Here is a 20,727-nt window from a genome sequence, read left to right as displayed (position 1 = left end):
AAAATTTAAACGGGGGGGCCGAGACCGGCGGCAATACCTGTCTCGCTCCCCATTGACACTAATGTAATCGTCTTTTTTCCAAAAGAATCTCACTCTGTCTTCGCACTGAGCTTACGCGCTCATTTTAAGGAATATCTGAATAAAATAAACACTGTCAGAATCTGCCGGCTTCTGTGTCTCTCACAGTGTTTTCGGTTTTTGGACAGACGTTAAGGTTTTCTCACAGTTTGCAATTGTTCGGGACCTTGTCAGAAGCCAAATTCTGGGGCATTTAGAGAATTTTTTCCAAGCAGATTCTCAAATCGCCGTAGCAACCGTAGATCCTTTGCTGTCCTTGGCAGCCTGTTGCTGGGCAGAAACTGAGCTACTTTTTTGTGATTGGCTAATTCCTGTCTGTCTGTTTTACCAGTTAACCGAGCTAGCTCGGCCACGCTAGCGGCCGAAAGCTCTCAGCAATAGCGTCCATGTTTAAGGTAGAGGTGTTGACTTTGATTGATAGGTGACACTCGGTAGGGGGCGGGGCTTCAGTGAAATCGGTGGGAACGCCCACAGCGTTTGGGAGCAGAGACCAGAGGCTGATTTTTACACAACTTTGAAGCCTAATTTCACATATTTAGCGATTTTTTTTTTTTTTTTTTTTTTAATCATTCACATTTGGTAGGGTGGTTAACAACACACTTTTCTGTGGTATTTCAAACTCAGATATTTATTCTTACTTTACAGGGACTTTAATTAGTTTAAATAAATATTATTTATGCTTAAATATGATTAACATTTACTCAATATTTCAGGGATGTTAAGTTGAGAATAAAGTACATTACACTTGATACTGACTAGTAAGATGTACTTAATACCGGAAACCAGAATATGATCAGGTTGACTTTCGAACACTGGAAATAAATCGTGTACTCGTTCCGGCAGCAGTCCCGTGGCACTCAAAATTTCTCTGAAATTTTCTAGTTAATATTTTTGTTTCTCAGTTTCATTGTGATTTCTCCCATAGTTTGAACACTGCATACAAACTTGTAATACACAAAAATGTAAATACCTGAGTTATGTCTTAGTCTAACACACATTGCTCCTCCACTACAAGTTACAGCTGTAACTCTTTTACACTTAAATTTGTAAAGGTTTCTACATTTTTGCACTTACACAAAACATATTTGTGAATATTTAGACACTTTTTAAAATTGAAACTGACATATTAAAGCAATAATACTTCTCAGAGCATACATTTGACATATTCATGTCTATATTTGTTATGTGGATGATTAATGTTAATGTCATTGTAACGTTATTGTTAATTGTTGGATTATTGCTGTTAGAGGATTATTGACAATTTAACTTGTACTGATGGATGTTCTTTATTGCATATTGTCACACTGTCTATGTGACAGTAAACATCTTCTGTGAGGTTATGTGATCGGGTTTTTTTTTTTTTACTACATGTGTTCACTTCAAAGAATTGTCTCTACATCCTCTACAAGTTAATGATTAATTATGAATTGTTAATTGATTATGTTTTCATTCTTTTTATTCAGTGTACCTACTGCAAATTTTTTTTTAGAAAGGCTGCTACATCATCTAATGTAATTTTTGTGTTAATTTGTTGTAATATGGTTTATATTTACCTTCAATTAATAAATAAAATCCTCCTGAAAACCTGTATAAGAGGTGTTCCTGTTATGTCATACGTGTCATACTCTAGTGAGGCTTGTCTATGCTGAATTAAAATTAAGCATCTATCCGTTATTGTGTCATTTAAACTGGAAATGTTGGGAGTCTTGATATACCAGTTATTATGAAAATAATGACTTGACCTCTTAATGTTAGTTTGAGCAGTTCTCTCTCATCACATCGTCTCTGGACTTGTTGGAAGGGAAATGTTGACAAACAGCTGTAGGTTTTAGCCACTGATGCCTGATGTTGGCCTGGTGGTGTGATGCTCCAGTTTGTCCTGCAGGGCATGAACACAGCTCCAACTCAGTCTCCACATAGGTTTGTTTAGACCATGAACTTCTTCTCTTCAATCTATAAAAACATAACTAATACAAGGGGCAATATATTTGCTTTTAAAGTGGACTCTGTGAGTATAGATTCCTGTAACCTGCAACCTGCAGGATGTCAGTTAATGACTAATGCTGTTTAGATCAATTACCTGTTGAATTTGCAAAGCTGCGATGTCGCCATCTTCAGGAAGAAAGCTGGAACTGCAGAATGATTCCCAGCTTTCAAGAGCAGCATCATCAATGTGTTTCGTTGTAGGTCTTCAGCCTTGATGTCAGGAGTTTAAAGAGCTGAGGAGAATTGTATGTTGATTGTAGAGTATCTGGCTTCATTGTAAAACAGTTAAAGTTCCACCTGTATCAGTCTCAGCACTGACTGGAGTCACAATAATCAGTTAAAGCTGATTCTGAACTTTACATTGTTTGTCTCTTACTGGTTTTGAAAAGCACTTCATGGTCTTGTACCAGCCTACATGTCTTATATGCTCATAGTGTATCAACCAGTTTGGCCCCTCAGGTCCTCTTGCACCAGTTTGTTCCCAAACTGCAGGACTAAAACCTTTACTGAGGTTTTTATGCTCCGAGCAGCTGGAAGAGTCTTTAAATGTGAACTTTATACGTCTTCAGCCTGGCTTTTCACTGAGAATGAGTTCAACATTATTCACTTATATTGTATTGTATTCATGCTGTTAAATTTTATTTTATTATTATTATTATAAGCCTTATTGATTTAATTTGTCTGTTATTTAGTAAATTATCTATTTATTATCTATTAACTATTTTCACATTTTGTATTTCTCCTGTGCATTAGTCTCAAAACATTTTATTGTCTTATTATCTGTGAAGCACTGTGATTTGCAGTTACCTGTATGAAAGCTGCTCTACAAATAGAGTTTGGATGATTGATTGATAATAATGCAATATAATTAAGGCAGCTTTTTATTACAGAAATTTTACCTGTAATATGATATTTATATATTGTAATATTGCTCATTTCAATGCATGTCCAGAAGCAGCAGCAGCAGCATTAGAGACCTGAGAACAGCTTGTTTCTGTCTCTTCTTGCGTAACCTCAGCACGCAGCACGTTGGCCTACTTCACACTCCTGACGTCGCTCTGTGACGCAGGACGCACGAACCCGTCTACCCCTGACGCTGACGTGAAAAAAAGAAAAAAAAAACACAAAACATTAAAATCTGTCAAACTCACGTCACTAAAGCAGCAGCCGTTTCCGCTTTACAGGGATCCCTTCAGAATAAATGCTGGGAACTGTTGCATGTATATTTTTAGAGCTGTTTTCACCAACCCTGCATGTTTTAGGTATCTCACTCTAACACACCTGATTCTAATAATTAACTCATTATAAAGCCCTTGACAAGATTAGGCTGCTTGATAATAATAATAATTATAATTATTAAGACACACAGTTTTTCAGATGTGTCTTAAAACAGCAGTCAGGAGCCCAAATGAACAGTGAAACCTGTTTTTCTTCAGTCCTCCTGCTGTTTATCTTGCTGTAATGATTCCTCCTGTTCATACTGACCATTAATGTTTATAATGGAAGAGATGGAGGACTAAATCCACAGTCCTCCTTCTGTGTAAACATGTATTTAAAAGTTGATCTGAAGCTAATATACAGAAACTTGTGCTGCTTCTTCCTACATATACAAAGTAGACTCCTTGACCTTATATTCATTGCCTATCTTTTTATATTACTAAATGTCTTATCTGTTGTGCCTGTGCACTTTATCTGTTTCACCATGGGATAGTGAGAAACGTCTTCTCGATTCCTTTGTATGTCTAGTATATGTGAAGAAATTGACAATAAAGCTGACTTTGAACTTTGAGCTTTTTTGAACTTTTGAACTTTAATATGAAGCTTCAGCGTTCAAATGAGTCAAATCTTCATCTTCTATGTTTCAACGTTACAGTGTTTTTAGTAGCAAAGTCTTTTTGTTACTATGGTTACACCACAGCTCAACAGGGAAACACTAAGAGGGAATCTGATGCTAAAAACACTGTAAATGTGTCAGATATCACTTGATATAATAACTCAGACTGCTGAAGCTCAATAGAAGCTGATCAGCTACTTTATAATGACTGTGTGGAAACACTGTGGATTTAGTCCTCCATCACTTTACATTGGAAGCACATTTGAAGGTTTTAATAGTCAGTATGAACAGGAGGATTGATTACAGAGAGGAAAACCTCTTTCAGTGTGCATATGGACACCTGACTGCTAGTTTACAGATAGATTTGAAGGATTGTGAACTTTTCCTTTAAGTGACATCGTTCACTAACATGAAGGTAAACACCTGCAGGATACAGGAGTGAAGCCCAGACTGCTGAAGCCTGTTATAAGGTTCACATTGGTTTATTGGTTAATTTGCACAAAAATAAAAGTCAGAGAAATTTAAAAATAAATATAAAACATGCGGATGAGGTAGAAACCCACTCTGTGCTTATCTTAAAACCTCACCTATAAGAGATAATACACAATAACAATGCAAAGTGAAATAAAAAAAAAAGCAACGAAATATGATCACACTGATGATTTAGAGATCTCTAAAATTCATGCATCAAATATGATTCACTTGGCATGATAGAGTTAACCCTCCTGTTGTCCTCAAGTCAAAGAAGGAAGGGAGGAAGAAGGAAGGAAAGGAGGGAGGGAGGGAGGAAGGGAGGAAGAAGGAAGGAAAGGAGGGAGGGAGGGAGGAAGAAGGAAGGAAAGGAAGGAAAGGAAAGGAAGGAAGGAAAGGAAGGAGGGAAGGAAGGAAGGAAGGAAGGAAGGAAAGAAGGACAGAGGAAAGAAAGAGAGAAGGAGGGAGGAAGGACAGACGGAAGGAGGAAGGAAAGAAAGAAGGACAGAGGAAAGAAAGAGAGAAGGAGGGAGGAATGAAGGAAGGACAGAAGGAAGGAAGAAAGGAAAGAGAGAGGAAGGAAAGAAAGAGAGAAGGAGGGAGGGAGGAAATAAAGGAGGAAGGAAGGAAAGAAGGACAGAGGAAAGAAAGAGAGAAGGAGGGAGGAAGGACAGACGGAAGGAAGGAAGGGAGGAAAGAAGGAACAGTCAAAACAGACGAGGTCGATTTGACCCGGGAGGACGACACGAAGGTTAAGTGAAACAGAACATCTCTCAACCATCTAGCATGGGAAGGAGGAGCAGGCTGTTTACAGTTAACGTGCCAAAAGAATATTAAATGAAATGCCTTTAACTTTTTTTATTATTATTATTTATTTTTTTTAAATTCGGCTTTTTTTATTTTGAAAAGGCGGAACCGGATGTATTTTTTCGGCTGCTGCTCGCTTGTAGCGTGCGGTACCAAAAAAAATGGCCATCGTCAGATTCGTTGAACTATCGGTGCATTTTCCAATAAACTCTCCCTTTTATTAGCAGAGCAACACAGTAGACAATGCGGGTCTTCACGGGGGCGTCCCGCCGGTAGAGGGCTCGGTCCCGGCGGTGATTGGCGGCTGTGTGTGCGGGCTGCAGCAGATGGGAGCCTCGGTGTGTGTTCGGGGGAAAAGGCGGAAGACTGCGTATCAACACGGACAACCAGAGATGCTACAAAGCTACAGCCGCTAACCAGCTCACTATTTGTGTCCCAGGATACAGCAGGTAGACACACACTCTGTCCATTTCTCCCTTTAGACAGGAGCTGCAAGAGAGAGAAGGAGAGAAGGAGAGAGAGGGAGGGAGGGGTGGGGGGGCAAGACAGACCCCTTGATGTTGTTGTGTGAAACGATACAGGGGACGCATATGTATGTATATGTGAATGTGTGTGTGTGTGTGTGTGTGTCTCACAGGAAGTGTATTATACTGCTGCATCCTCACAAGTTTGGTAGCATGAGTTAAGAGCTGCAACAGTTACTCAATGCATCGATTTAGTCAAGATAAGATAAGTTATTCCTTTATTAGTGCCACAGTGGGGAAATGTGCAGTATTACAGCAGCAAGTGGACAGTAAAAATAGAAGAACAAAAAATAAACAATAAATAAGTACGAAAAACACGCTGACGATACAGGGGATGCATATGTGTGTATGTGTGTGTGTGTCTTACAGGAAGTGCATTTTTCTGCTGCATCCTCACAAGTTTGGTAGCAATGAGTTAAGAGCTGCAACAATTCATCAGTGCATTGATTTAGTTGCTGCTAACTATTCTGATAATATTCAATTATAATCAATCAATCAATCCCCCTGATTTCTTTTTAAAACCAGATTTTAACACAATCACACTCCACTGATAAAACTCACCGCAGCTTTTCAACAGCATCTAATACAAATGTTTATCTTGATTTGAAGCCAACAAGGCCAAACGAAAAGTAACCAAACAAATGTTGATATAAGAGATAAGATGATTATCACTTGTCCCATTCAGGGAAATTAAAGTGTCAGAGTAGCAGAAAGGCACAAAACAGATGAATGGTATAAGATTAGATTAGTACATTTGAGATTGTACACATGCATATGAACAATATAAAGGGGTTAAATAGAAATAGTGACAACATACAGACATGCTGATAAGTTTATTTCTACATTGTAACATGTCTTAGTTATCCTTCCTTCCTTCCTTCCTTCCTTCCTTCCTTCCTTCCTTCCTCCCTTTCTTCCTTCCTCCCTCATTCCTTCCTTCCTTCCTATTCCCTTACTCCTTAACTTACTTACTTACTTACTTCCTTCCTTCCTCCCTCCTTACTCCTTTCCTTCTTTCCTTCTTTCCTCCCTTACTCCTTTCCTTCCTTCCTTCCTTCCTTCCTCCTTCCTTAGTGATTAATTTTTACACAAATGCATTTTAAAAGTCTTGAAATTATTAATATTTATTAATCAAAGGATGCCTGTGTTGATTGGCTCTGAGCAAGTCCGTACAAATAGTCATATTTACTATCTCTGGGTGCAATAAGGATCGATTGCAGGTATCGGAAAAAATGGTATGGAGTATCAATACCCAGCCTTACTCTTATATCTGTGTTATGATTCTTTAATAGCCGAATTTAAAGGAATTTTATTAGACATGTTTGCTCTATATTGTGATGTCAGTGTTGCCTCAAAGATCCTGTGTCAGCTTGGCTGTAAAAAATCACCATTTTTATTAAATTAACTTTACCCATTTTTCTTGCCTTCCTCCCATAATACCTTGCATTTTATTGGTTTTTTTCGTGTGATGTGAAAAATACACTATGTGAAAGTAAAATGAATATCTTTGTGTTGTGGATTGATGGACAAAAAAAGACAGACTTGGGCTTCGGGGAACAGTTTTTGAGCATTTAACCCTCCTGTTGTCCTCGAGTCAAGGAAGGAAGGAAGGGAGGAGGGAGGAAGAAGGAAGGAAAGGAGAAAGAAGGAAGGAAGGAAGGGAGGGAGGAAGGAAAGGAAGGAAAGAAGGGAGGAAGGAAAGGAGGGAAGGGAGGAAGACGGAAGGAAAGGAAGGAAAGAAGGGAGGAAGGAAAGGAGGGAAGGGAGGAAGAAGGAAGGAAAGGAGGGAGGAAGGAAGGAAAGGAGGGAGGGAGGAAGGAAGGAGGGAGGGAGAAAGGAAAAGAGGAAGGAAGGGAGGAAAGAAGGAAGGGAGGAAGGTAGGGGGAAGATAGAAATAGAGAAGGAGGGAGCAAAGAAGGAAGGGAGGAAGGAAAGAAGGAAGTGAGGAAAGAGAGAGGAAGGAAAGAAAGAGAGAAGGAAGGAGGGAGGAAGGACAGATGGAAGGAAGGGAGGAAAGAAGGAACAGTCAAAACAGACGGGGTCAATTTGACCCGGGAGGACGACACCAAGGTTAAAAGACCAAACGACTAATCAGTTCATAAAGAAAATAATCAAAAATGAAAATAATCCTTTGTCTTCTCTTCAGGATTTAAGGACAACAAAGGAAACGTTTCGACTGGTAGCGTCCTTCTTTATGGAGCCGCGACGGGACGTCTTGAACTGAGACATTTTCGATACTCAGCTAGACGCGGCGGTCGCTATAACCGAACCTCAGGATGTCGAGCAGGAGAAAATCCACCACTCCGTGCATGGTTCCTCCTCGAGAAACCTTGGACTCGGATCAGGAGATGGAGGACGTGACGGAGGCGGCCGAGTCGGAGGAAGCTAACGGCATGGTGGCGACCGTCTCCTCGGAGGCGTGCGGCATGTCGGAGGAGCGCGGCGAGGAGGCGGACGTCCAGCAGGTGTCAGACCACTACATGGACCTGAACATGGCGGAAGGAGGCTACGAGTGCAAATACTGCAGCTTCCAGACGTCCGAGCTCAACCTGTTCACCATGCACGTGGACACGGAGCATCCCGACGTCGTCATCAACACCTCCTACGTCTGCATGGAGTGTGACTACCACACCAAGAGGTACTCGTTGATTAGCGGCCAACTATTCTGATAATTGAGTCAAAATAAATAAATAATTTTTAAAAAGTCCAAATTGTCTGATTCGAGCTTCTAAATGTGAATTTTTTCTGGTTTCTTTAGTTTTTTATGACCGTAAACTGACTGTTTTTGGGTTGTGGATAAAATAAGATATTTAACCCTCCTGTTGTCCTTGAGTCAAAGAAGGAAGAAAGGAAGGATGGAAGGGAGGGAGAAAGGAAGGAAGGAGGGAGGGAAGAAAGGATGGAAGGGAGGGAGAAAGGAAGGAAGGAAGGATGGAAGGGAGGGAGAAAGAAGGAAAGGAAGGAATGAAGGAAGGAGGGAAGGGAGGGAGGGAGGGAGGAAGAAGGAAAGGAGGGAGGAAAGAGGAAGGAAAGAAGGAAGGACGGAGGAAAGAAGGAAGGAAGGAAAGTAGGAGGGAGGGAGGAAGGAAGGAAAGAAGGACAGAGGAAGGTAGGGGGAGGAAAGAAATAGAGAAGGAAGGAGGAAAGGAAAAAAGGAGGGAGGGAGAAAGGAAGGACAGAAGGAAGGGAGGAAAGAGAGAGGAAGGAAAGAATGAGAGAAGGAGGGAGGAAGGAAGGACAGACGGAAGGAAGTTAGAGAGGACAGAAGGAACAGTCAAAACAGACGGTGTCAATTTGACCCGGGAGGACGACACAAAGATTAACTCGATATTAACCTACCTTCTCCTCTTCTAGTTATGACACGCTGCTCGCCCACAACGCTCGCCTCCACCCGGGCGAGGACAACTTCACCCGGACGATGGTGAAGCGCAACAATGAGACCGTCTTCCAGCAGACGGTCAACGACCTCACCTTCGACGGCAGCTTCATCAAAGTGGAGGACGTGGAGGCGGAGGAGACGTCCCGTAAAGGCATCGCCCTCAGCAAGACGCCCATCATGAGGATCAAGAGCCGACCCGACCCCAAGAAGTTCGCCGCCTTGCACAAAATGGCCGCGGACGACGTCATCAAAGTGGAAAGCGACGAGGATGACGAGAACAAGGAGCCGCCCACGCTGTCGCCTGCCCCGATGACGCCCGCCGCCGTCACCCCCCGACTCATCCCCGTTTCCACGGCGATGCAGGTCCAGGCCCTATCGCAGAGCATCGTGGTCAACAGCCCCAACGTGCTGCAGATTAAAGGCGGTGGCGGCGGGGGCGGGGCCGTGCTGCCTCCTGGGACGCTGGCTCAGGTTCTGTCGGCTCTGCAGAACCAGCACAACAGCGCTCAGACGCAGACGCAGCTCCTCATCCCCATCAGCAGCATCCCGACCTACAACACCGCCATGGACAACAACGTCCTGCTGGTCAGCGCCTACAACAGGTAACAACCGCTCACTATTATCCTCCATCATAACAAAACAACGCTAAATGGACGTTAGATTAGTTTACCCATAAGTCAATAGGGCAAGCAACAGGTGAAGCTTTTATGGCGCCCTCTGCTGGTCAGCGCCTACAACAGGTAACGACACCTGGACGGGAAGTTTAGTGCTGATCGTACATACAACTTACATCTTTGTTCGTGACTTTGTGTAATTTTTCCTTCGTTCTTCCCCTCCTTCCCTTTTTCTTTGCTCTTCTTACCCTCCCTCCTTACTCTTTTCCTTCCTTCTTTCCTCCTTACTCCTGTCCTTCCGTCCTTCTCTCCTTACTTCCTTCCTCTTTTCCTTCCTCCCTCCCTCCTTACTCTTTTCCTTCCTTCCTTCCTTCCTTCCTTCCTTCCTTCCTTCCTTCCTTCCTTCCTTCCTTCCTTCCTTCTTGTCTCCCTCCTTTCCTCCATTTCTTCCTTCATTCCTTCCTTCCTTCTTTCCTCCCTTTCTTCCTTCCTTCCTCATTCCTTCCTTCCTTCTTTCCTCCCTTACTCCTTTCCTTCCTTTCTTCCTACTTCCTTCCTTCCTTCCTTCCTTACTCCTTTCCTTCCTTCTTTCCTCCCTTCCTTCCTTGCTTCCTCCCTCCTTTCATTCCTTCTTCCTTCCTCCCTCCTTTCATTCCTTCTTCCTCCCTCCCTCCTTTCCTTCCTTCTTCCTTCCTTCTTCCTTCCCCCTTTCCTTCCTTCTTCCTCCCTCCTTTCCTTCCTCCCTTCCTTCCTAACTATTATCCTCCATCATAACAAAACAACCCTAAATGAACGTTAGCTTAGTTTACCCATAAGTCAACAGGGCGAGCAACAGGTGAGGCTTTTATGGCGCCCTCTGCTGGTCCGATGGACAGACTGCAGCCTACGTTTTGAACACATAATTACAGCTCGAATATGAGCTTTTCACCCCTTGTTTAACCCTCCTGTCGCCCTCCCGGGTCAAATTGACCACATCTCTTTTGACTGTTCCTTCTTTCCTTCATTTTTCCTTCATTCTTCCCCTCCTTTCCTCTTTCTTTGCTTACTTCCTTACTCTTTTCCTTCCTTTCTTTTTTCCTCCCTCCCTTCCTTCCTTCCTTCCTTCATTCCTTCCTTCCTTTCTTCCTCATTCCTTCCTTCCTTCTTTCCTCCCTTACTCCTTTCCTTCCTTCCTATTCCCTTACTCCTTTCCTTACTTCCTAAAATGCAGTTTTTTAATGTTTGGGAAGCATATTTATGAATGTGAACAGTATGTAAAGAGTTAAATGTCCACTTAAATACACTGTAGGTGGATAAAACATGTAATATTTATCATTCTTTTGTGGTTACACCATTTGACATTTTCAGGAGCATTCAGTCTTACTTTTGGTTAAAAAAAATGGTGCAAATGTCATTTCAAATGATATAAAACCAACAAAAATACTAAATGAAGATTTTAACAAACCTGATGCTGCTTTTAAAACTAGTTTTTAACAGATTTTTGAATTGTTCATCTTGCTCAGCTTATTAGTCACTGAGTTCACTGTTGGTTAACAAAAATATAAAAAATGTTAAGTTTTACCGCAGACTAGTTTCCATTATCAGTTTTCGGTTTGAGAACTTTTTTTTCATGATTTCTTCTGTGTATCATCTCTGGGTTAATTCCAACATGTCACCAGTAAGAATGAATATAATTATCCCTGTTTACGGCTTCAGTCCACACAGTGATATTATAACTCTGACGTTAAGTAAAGGTGACTGTAATTCACTGTGATGGAAAAAGTGAATCCTCAGCAAGTTTCAAGTCTCCGCAAGTTTGTGTTTAAAGCGTGAAGAGATGTCCTGAAATGAACGGCTGCCTGGAAGGAAGGAAGGAAATATGTTTCTCTTGGCGTGCTGCGGAAAAATGGTTTATCTGTGAGGTTAAAAAACCTGAGGACTTTCACACATGAAGATCAGTTTAAAATCTGCTGTCGAGTCCGAGGAAACAAACTTGATAAATGTCAGAGCGATGTCATCTCCTACCTTCCTTCCTTCCTTCTTTCCTCCGTCCTTCCTTTTCTTCCTCCCTTCCTTCTTTCCTTTCCTCCGTTCCATCCTTCCTCCTTTCCTTCTTTCCTCTGTCCTCCATTCCTTTCTTCCTCCCTCCCTCCTTTCCTTCCTTCTCCCTCCCTCCGTTCCATCCTTCTTCCTTCCTCCCTCCTTCCCTCCCTCCTATCTTCCTTTCTTCCTTCTTTCCTCCGTCCTTCCTTCCTTCTTTCATTTCCTTCCTCTCTCTTTCCTCCCTTCCTTCTTTCCTTCCTCCATCCCATTTCTTCCTTCCTTCCTCCCTTCCTTCTTACCTTTCCTCCCTTCCTTCCTCCCTCCTGTCCTTCATTCTTCCTTCCTCCCTTCTTCCCTCCCTCCCTCCTACCTTCCTTCCTTCCTCCGTTCCTACCTTCTTTCTTCCTCCCTTCCTTCCTTGACTCGAGTGCAAATGAAAGATTAAAATGTAAAGTGCTTTGAAAGAGCTCAATCATAAAGCACAGGAGAAGAGAAGTGTTTTTAACCTGATTTCAGTTCAGCTGGTAGTTTGTTCCAGTTGTGTAAAAGCTGCTTCTCCATGTTGAGTCTGAACTCTGGGCTCCACTATCTGACCTGAATCTACTGGGTTTATATCTGCAGTTACAGGTGAAGAAGAGAAGCCGCCAGTCGAACTCACAGTTGTTGTTGTTGTGTTTGTTTTTGTGTGTCGTAGGTTTCCGTATCCCTCGGTGTCAGAGATCATGGGTTTATCATCGCAGACCAAGTTCAGCGAGGAGCAGATCAAGGTCTGGTTTTCTGCTCAGAGGCTGAAACACGGAGTCAGCTGGACGCCAGAGGAGGTGGGTCACATGACATCACATGAAATGACATGACATCACATGACATGACATCACATGACATCACATCGTCTTCTATTATCACGCTGCAGTTTTTACACTTACTGTAATGCACATCTGATGTTTTCTAATTACTGTAAATGTCAGAAAACATCTTTTTTTCGCCTCCTATTTCACACAAAAATAATATTTTAAAAATGTTAGAATCATAATTATTTTAATTAGTTAGGTAAATGTCATTATTTATCAAAAGAAATAAGAACTGCTACATAATCTTACACAGCACACATTTTAACTAGAGCCTGATAGTTTATCAGTCAGCTGATATTATCGACCTATCAAAGATCAGTATCAGCGAATATGTTGTCGGATATGTGCCGATATTTGTATTTATTTTTTAATTATACAAACTGCACTTGATGTAAATTTGATCCTTTTTCTTAATTCAAGTTTAATATATACAATTTTTTTTATTATTCAGCTTGAAAACTAGTAAATTAAAAGACAAAAAACTGAGACCAATGCACCCAGCAGAAAATACGGATGATTAAAATATCTAGAAATAAGAAAAATAAAAACTAAATAAATGAATAAAAAAAAAAGAAAAACTAGGTTAAATAGATTAAAAGGGCAGAAGAAAAGTAAAATAAAATTCAAGAGATAAAATATAATAAAAGCTAGACTAAAACTATGTTAAATAAAATTTTTAAAAAAAAGTTTTATATATATGTACAGTTTTTTCATGTGTTTTAAAAAAAATTCTTAACTAATTATAATGATTAAATTTCCAGTGTGGTTTACTGTTTCAGTGTCATTTTATACAATAATGTTTATTGTTTAACTGTAAAATATCACAGCCTTCATTTCATATCTAAGTGTTTAATAATCACATTTGAGGGATCATTGCCAAAAAAAATAAAAAAGTGTGTTCATGTAAATATAAAGTACATTATTAACATTATCAGCCTAAACATCCAGTATCAGTCAGGCTTTAGTTTTTCAGCTGTAGATTTAAAGCAGCTTGTTTTATTAACTCCAGCCAGAAGTTGGCAGGCCGAGACTCGTTCCTCTAATCACTTCATAAACAGTCATTTTTATAGACTTGCTGTTAATGTCTTTATCGATTCTGTGACCTGATTTGTTTTATTATTTTTTTTAAAGCTGTGTAACTCTCTGTTTCTCTTTCTTTGTTCTGGTTTTATTGGAGTTTTTAAGCTTTTACTGTCGTGTGCCTCCAGTTTAATTTAGTTAAGTTTCCTCTGAGGGACAAAAACTGTTCTTTAGTAAAGTGTGAAGTCGTTGTCACTGCGGTGGACTCCAAATGTTGGGAAATGACAATTTAAATGTTATGTTACATGATTTATAATAACAGTACTGCCTTAAATCTATTACTTACTGTAAAGCAACATCAAGAATATAGATCTCTACATCAGCGCTACCCCCATCCCCCTTTCTTCCTTCCTTCTGTCCTTCCTTCCTCCCTCCCTTCTTCTTTCCTCCCCCTTCCTTCCTCCCTTCATTCTTTCCTATGTCCGTCCTTCTTTCCTTCCTTCCTTCCTTCTTTCTTTCCTTCTTTCTTTCCTCCGTCCTTCCTTTCCTTCCTCTCTTCCTTTTTTCCTTTGCTCCCTTCCTTTCTCCCTCCTTTCCTTCCTCCCTCCTTTCCTTCCTCCTTCCTTCCTCCTTTCCTTCGTCCTTCCTTCCTCCTTTCCTTCCTTCCTTCCTCTCTCCTTTCCTTCCTTCTTCCTCCCTTCCTTACTTCCTTCCTCCCTACTTTCCTTCCTTCTTCCTCCCTTCCTTCCTCCTTTGCTTCTTTCTTCCTCCCTTCCTTCCTTGACTCAAGGACAACAGGAGGGTTAAAAACAAAACCCCTCCACCAATAATAAGAAAAAATGGAACTAAAAGGACCTCGAGGAGAGACAGTATAGATAACACTTTGTTCTTCTTCTCTGCAGGTTGAGGAGGCGAGGAGGAAGAAGTTTAACGGCACGGTTCAGACCGTTCCTCAGACCATCACTGTCATCCCCGCCAACCTCGCCGCCGCCACCAACGGCCTGCAGTCCATCTTCCAGACTTGCCAGATCGTCGGCCAGCCGGGCCTCGTCCTCACGCAGGTGTCCGGTAACGGCGGCACCATGCCCGTCGCCTCTCCCATCACGCTGACGGTCGCGGGCGTCCCCGGCAACCAACCCAAAGCCGCCGAACCATCGACGTCAGAATCAAAGACTGAAATGTTGGCTTCGTCCTCCGGCGCGTTGCTGGGTTTAGACGGCGCGACCAAACCGAAGAAGTCCAAGGAGCAGCTGGCGGAGCTGAAGGCGAGCTACGGCAGGAGGCAGTTCGCCACCGAGGCAGAGATTTCACGGCTCATGCAGGTCACCAAACTCTCCAAACGCGCAATAAAGAAGTGGTTCAGCGACACGCGCTACAACCAGAGGAACTCAAAGGACCATCACGGCGTCCTGCTGAGCGAGTCTCCATCCAGCAGAGTGGCGTCCGGAGGAGGACGAGGAGGAAGGAACAACAGCGGCAGCTTTAATGACACCAGCAACAACAACAATAACGCCACAACAACAACAACCACCGCCGCCACAACCACCACCGCCACCACAACCACCATCGTCATCGACTCCAGCGACGACGCCAGCGAGTGCTCCCCGACTTCCGCCAACACGCCGGGATCGTCGGGCTCCACCAGCGACCCTCGGGTCAAATTCCGTCACGCCTTCCCCGACTTCACGCCGCAGAAGTTCAAGGAAAAGACTCCGGAGCAGCTGCTCAACCTGGAGGCGAGCTTCCAGAAGTCGGACACGCCCTCCGACGAGGAGCTGAGCCGGCTGCGGGCGGAGACAAAGCTGACGAGACGCGAGGTGGACGCCTGGTTCACCGAGAGGCGGAAAATGTCCAAAGACGGAGACGCGGAGGGAGACGGCGAGAAGGCGAAACCGACCGGTGCCGCGCCTTCGTCCTCAGCTCAGGAACGGCAGACAACTCCTCCCGCCAGCAGGAAGACAATGAAGAAAACGCCGGAGCAGCTCCACATCCTGAAAAAGGCCTTCGTCCGCACGCAGTGGCCGACGGGCGAGGAGTACGACCAGATGGCGGAGGAGAGCGGCCTGCCGAGGACGTACATCGTCAACTGGTTCGGAGACACGCGCTACGCCTGCAAGAACAGCAACCTGAAGTGGTACTACCTCTATCAGAGCGGGAAGGTGGGGCTCAGTTCCTCTTTCACATTATGTTCATATTATTATTTAATGTCCGATGTCTGTCTTTATATTTAACCCTCCTGTTGTCCTCGAGTCAAGGGAGGAAGGGGGGAGGAAGAAAGGAAGAGGGAAGGAAGGAAGGAAAGGAGGCAGGAAGGAAGGAAGAATGAATGAAGGGAGGGAGGGAAGGAAGGAAGGAAAGGAGGGAGGAAGGAAGGGAAGGAAGGAAGGAAAGGAGGGAGTAAGGAAAGAAGGATGGAAGGTAGGAGGGAGGAAAGAAAGAGAGAAGGAGGGAGGGAGGAAAGGAAGGAAGGAAGAAAGGAAGGAAGGAGGGAGGGAGGGAGGAAGGAAGGAGAGAGGAAAGAAAGAGAAAAGGAGGGAGGAAGAAAGGAGGGAAGGAAGGAAGGAAGGAAAGGAGGGAGGAAGGAAGGGAGGAAAAGAAGAAGGAAGGAAAGGAGGAAGGAAGGAAGAAGGAAAGAAGGGAGGAAAGGAAGGGAAAGAAGGAAGGGAGGAAAGAGGGAGGAAGGAGGGAGGGAGGACAGACGGAAGGAAGGAAGGGAGGAAACAGACGGGGTCAATTTGACCCGGGAGGACGACATGGCGGTTAATCAGTCAAACAGTCTTGGGTTTTATCTAAAAGTGATATTAACCAGGAGTGGACTCAGTCCTCACTAACAGTCATAGCAACACTTTACCTGCAGTCACTTTAACTCACTTATCGATATTTAAGGTGGACGAGGCGCTGAACGGCGGAGCCAAGAAGAAACCCAGGAAGCGTTTCCGGGGTTGGTCGAGGAGGACGCGTCGGCCGTATCCCTGTAAACGTTCCCCGCAAAGCGTCACCGCCATCAAGGTCTGTGTCTTTATTCACTCCTGATAGGAGAGAGTTCATCATTAAAATGCACCAATATGTTTAAATATGTGAAATTGTGAAGAGCAGCAGTTTTAAATGTTGTAACTTCTAAAATAAAATCAGCAAAAATATATGAAAATAATCCTAATAATAAACTTTATTTGTAGAGCACCTTAATAAAAAATACATAAAAACATTTAGTAAAAAAGTTAAAATGACGTTAATTAAAATCCTGATAAAATAAATATAATAAAAGCAATAAAATAATAACAATATAATTAATTTATAGCTCAAAGTGCTTTACAAAGAAAATAAAAATACAATAAAATAAAAAAAAATAATAAATAAAAAATAAGAAAATTAGACATTTAGTAAAAAATAAGTTAAAATGACTGAAATTAAAAGCCAGATTAAATAAATATGTTTTCACATCTCTTATAGCTTTAGGTAGATTATTCCATTATTTTGAAGCATAATGAAAGAAAGCTGCACTTCCTGTTTTTGTCAGTGTTATAATTATGAGTATTTAAAAACCTCAGCAGTAGCAACATATTCAACATATTCAATTAAAACATGTAGTCTGTTTTTAATGAAGTTAATTTTTCTCATTTCATGGGATTAAAATGTTAAAATGTTCAGAAACGGCACAAATCTCATTTAATTCACCTCAAACAGCCGTTTTCCTCCAGTCTCTCCATCTTCCTTTTTCCTTTTTCCTTTTTTTTCTCCGTCTTTACATTCATGAACTGAAACCCAAACGTATTCCTCCAAGTTAAAACATTAAAACCTTTTACACTTGTGGCTTCATATAGATTTTCTATCCAATCGACCTCCTTTTAAAACTGCTTCCAGTCTGTAAATCCCTTCAGGAGTTCCTTCCTTTCCCTTTACTTCTTTAAAGTATTACACTGCATAGTTATAAAAGAAGAAACTACATCCTGTAATATTTCTTCTGTAACATTAACAAAGCAACTTCATCTAGATTTTTCTTCTTTAAATTGTGGCGTAAAAACATAAAAGTTAAATTTCTCTTGTACCAAATGACAAATTAAACAAATTACTAATCCGCAACTTTTTAAAAATAGGCTTGATCTATATTTTACAGACACAGATCCAGTGTGTTTTTATCCTTCGCTCCAATCAAACAGTTTACATGTTGTTGTTTCGTGTATTTAAAATGTAGAAATATAGAAAAGAAAACACTTAAAGCAGTTAGAAGTCGTTTAATTAAGGTTAGCAGTTTCCCCCCACTGCCAGTCTTTGTGCTAATCTACTACTGAATAAACACATATTAAATATTTTATTAATAATAATAATCTTAATTTCTATAGCAATTTCTTTACAAAACAAATGTCACAGAGTGCTTCACAGGATGATAAAACAACAGATTTTGTTTGTTGTTTTCATCTTTATTTTACTTTTATTAAAAATGTTTCAACATTTTTATCATTCCTATTTTCTCTTGCATACATATCAGTATAATATACATTTTTTATTTTTTTATTTTTTGTCTTCTGTCTACACCATTAGTCAGTAATTAAGTTAAACAACAAACAACAAATAAAATAGAATATAAAAGAATATTACAGAGATTAATTTAGTAAAAGACAATCAATTAAAATCAACAAGATAAAATCCTTTAAAAAATTGGTAAAAGAAAAAAAAACGATACCTCCGACACACACACACAGTCAACATTAGTGTACTACAGGAATGAAATGACTCTTTCTTTCTTTTCTTCGTCCTGTGTGCAGGTGAAGTCGGGGAAGTCGTTTCTGAAGGACTACTACCTCAAACATCGAGCTCTGAGCGAGAAAGACCTCGACGACCTGGTGGCCAAGTCCAGCATGAGCTACGAGCAGGTGAGGGACTGGTTCTCCGAGACCGGCAGGCGGGCCGAGGAGGGCAAGGAGCCCTTCAGCGAAGAGGAGGCCGAGGCCGAGGGAGAGGGAGAGGGAGAGGACGAGGAGGAAGAGGAAGAAGAAGGAGAAGAAGAGGAGGAGGAGGCGGCGGCGGGAGCGGAGCACGCAGACAGCGAAGAGGAGATGGAGGTGAAAGAACAAGGAGAGGAAGCATCAGACGAAGACTGCAACGACATGGTGGAGGAGGAGGAGGAGGACGCTGAGGAGGAAGAGGAGGTAGTGGAGAAGGAGGAGGAAGAGGAGGAGATGGTGGAGAAGGAGGAGGAAGAGGAGGAGATGGTGGAGAAGGAAGAGGAGGAGGTGCTGGAGAAGGAGGAGGAGGAGGTGGTGGATAAGGAGGAGGAGGACCACGAAACGATCCAGGAAGACTCTCAAGGTGTCAGCCAATCACAGCCTCAGGCAGAAGAGCAGACATGAGCAGAAAGGTGAAACATGACTACACTCACATTCACTGTTTTATACAATATGATGAAGACAGCAAACATGTTTTAATGCTGATTATGAATTATAATAATAACCACATGTCAAATGTGTACATTTGCACATCTATAAAAATGTGTATCACCCATAGACTGTATATAAGAAATGGACGTAACATCCGTGACGTCACCCATTGGTTTGTGGACTGCTGCTCGGAGGCCAATAGTATCGGATCTGAGCAGCGCCATCTTGAAAATTTCAGGTGCATGCTGGGAAAAATAAAAACATGGATTCTACTTATATGGGCATCAGGAGGAGCATGAGGCGCCCTCCTGAACCTGTGAACCAATCAACCTGTCAATCACCACGTAGCCACGCCCTAATGCATACCCTGCTTTATCGTCACATATAAAATCAGGGAGGCCAAAATGTCCCAAATGAACATCATACTGCATTGAAGAAGGCTTTAAACTAGCGATTGAGACCATAAACACATTTTGAAAACGTTTACTGAGGTTAGAAATCAAATGAGAAGTTGGTGATTTCTCCATTGACTTGTATAGAGACGGAAGTCCTTTTGACACCAAAACCGTCTCCCCCTGGTGGCCTTTTGATAGAATGCAGTTTTAAGTTACTTCCGCGTTGGCATCATTTCAGAGGACGGGAACTCCCCGCCTGGTTCAAAAGGACTTCCGTCTCATCATCTTTTTTCTCTCTTTTTCTTTTATTTCCTAGGATTAAACTTTCTTCCCCCTCTCTCTCGCTGTGAATCACGGAGGAGGATTCGTGTCAGTGTTTCTCAGCCGGCGGGTCGGGACCTGACGCCGCAGGAACAGAAACAGGAAGCTCTGGGAGAAGAAGACTCTGCGCTGTGATTACGGGTCGGTGGTGAACTTTGTGTCCCAGCTGAGAAGCACTGAGATGAAGGAGGAGAGAAAAAACAGGACAAAGCATCAGGAGTTACTTTGTTTGTTTGTTGTTGTTTTTTTTTTTGGCTCTGATGAACTTTGGGGACCAACTTGAAGGTGCAGGACGGCCGACGCCAGAGAGTAAGTTCCTGTACAGATAACAAGGCTTTTATTCTGCTGAGGATGACACAGCTTTGGGTTTTTTTGGGGCCTTTTTTTGTCATTTTTCTAACAAACAAACAAAAATCGATGTTTTTCGGTAAACTTTGTATAAAGAAAAGAAGAAAAAAAAATATCCAAAACATTTCTAAAGAGGTGAAGACGACCTCTCGTGGTTTTTTTCTCCTTGAATAAAATCTTTTTTCTTTTTCTTTTTTTTTCTGAATAACGGAGGAAACCATCTGACCTTTTATTCTGAAAGGGAACGTGATCTTTCTCCTCCTTAGAAAAAAAATCCAACAATGAAAAAAAACATTTTTGCTGTTTTTGAAAAAGGTTTTTAAAGCCTTTTTTTTGTGAATAGACAATTCAAATTAGTGCCATTATGTTTATAAGTTCTTGTTTTTAAAAAAATCATAAAAAAAATCAGTGCTGGAATGAATCCACGTCGATGTTTTAACTCTTATTTTTTTAAATTTTATTTTATTTTTCAAGTGATTTGCTCCTGACGACGTTAATGATGTGACGGGGGATCAAATCCATTATAATATTATTGCTATTATGAGTTCTGTTTTTTGAGAAATGGTGATAATAAGATAATTATTTCTATGTTTGCAGATGTTTTTTGGGTCCATTCAGTTTCAATAACATCAATTCAGTTTCTGTTTTGATTTTTTTTTTTACCTCCAAACATTTAAAGTCTCTAAAAAAAAAAAAGGACAAAAA

The 20,727-nt window shown here is 41.7% G+C and overlaps 2 protein-coding genes across 4 annotated transcripts in view; both read left to right on the top strand.

The window, feature by feature from the left end:
* Nucleotides 1-5,592, top strand: part of LOC133996801 (uncharacterized) — a 13,425-nt gene extending 7,833 nt beyond the window's left edge. The window contains exons 9-10 of the mRNA XM_062436386.1: nucleotides 3,083-3,165; nucleotides 5,404-5,592. Coding sequence (XP_062292370.1) covers nucleotides 3,083-3,165; nucleotides 5,404-5,592 — 272 coding nt within the window. The remainder of the gene's footprint in view (nucleotides 1-3,082; nucleotides 3,166-5,403) is intronic.
* Nucleotides 5,338-20,727, top strand: LOC133996327 (zinc fingers and homeoboxes protein 1-like). 3 transcript variants are annotated; one of them, XM_062435878.1, is made up of 8 exons: nucleotides 5,338-5,625; nucleotides 7,847-8,128; nucleotides 9,184-9,681; nucleotides 12,410-12,536; nucleotides 14,486-15,742; nucleotides 16,470-16,592; nucleotides 18,347-18,939; nucleotides 19,670-20,727. In XM_062435878.1, the coding sequence occupies exons 2-7, from the start codon at nucleotides 7,977-7,979 to the stop codon at nucleotides 18,929-18,931; spliced, it is 2,742 nt and encodes a 913-aa protein (XP_062291862.1). In that variant the 5' UTR covers nucleotides 5,338-5,625; nucleotides 7,847-7,976; the 3' UTR covers nucleotides 18,932-18,939; nucleotides 19,670-20,727. The 3 variants fall into 3 exon arrangements, with proteins under 3 accessions (XP_062291862.1, XP_062291861.1, XP_062291859.1); XM_062435877.1 differs by having other exon boundaries at nucleotides 7,847-8,338; nucleotides 9,055-9,681; nucleotides 19,716-20,727; XM_062435875.1 differs by having other exon boundaries at nucleotides 7,847-8,338; nucleotides 9,055-9,681.

This window comes from Scomber scombrus, chromosome 16 (assembly GCF_963691925.1).
Source record: "Scomber scombrus chromosome 16, fScoSco1.1, whole genome shotgun sequence".
Taxonomy (NCBI): Eukaryota; Metazoa; Chordata; class Actinopteri; order Scombriformes; family Scombridae; genus Scomber; species Scomber scombrus.
This window is presented reverse-complemented; position numbering and strand designations above follow the sequence as displayed.

Bases quoted from the DNA above. Each gene is read 5' to 3' on its own strand.
- LOC133996327 (XM_062435877.1), top strand. From the start codon at position 7,977: ATGTCGAGCAGGAGAAAATCCACCACTCCGTGCATGGTTCCTCCTCGA. The intron at 9,682-12,409 runs GTAACAACCGCT...TGTGTGTCGTAG, and splicing joins CTGGTCAGCGCCTACAACAG to GTTTCCGTATCCCTCGGTGT. The intron at 16,593-18,346 runs GTCTGTGTCTTT...TCCTGTGTGCAG, and splicing joins AAAGCGTCACCGCCATCAAG to GTGAAGTCGGGGAAGTCGTT.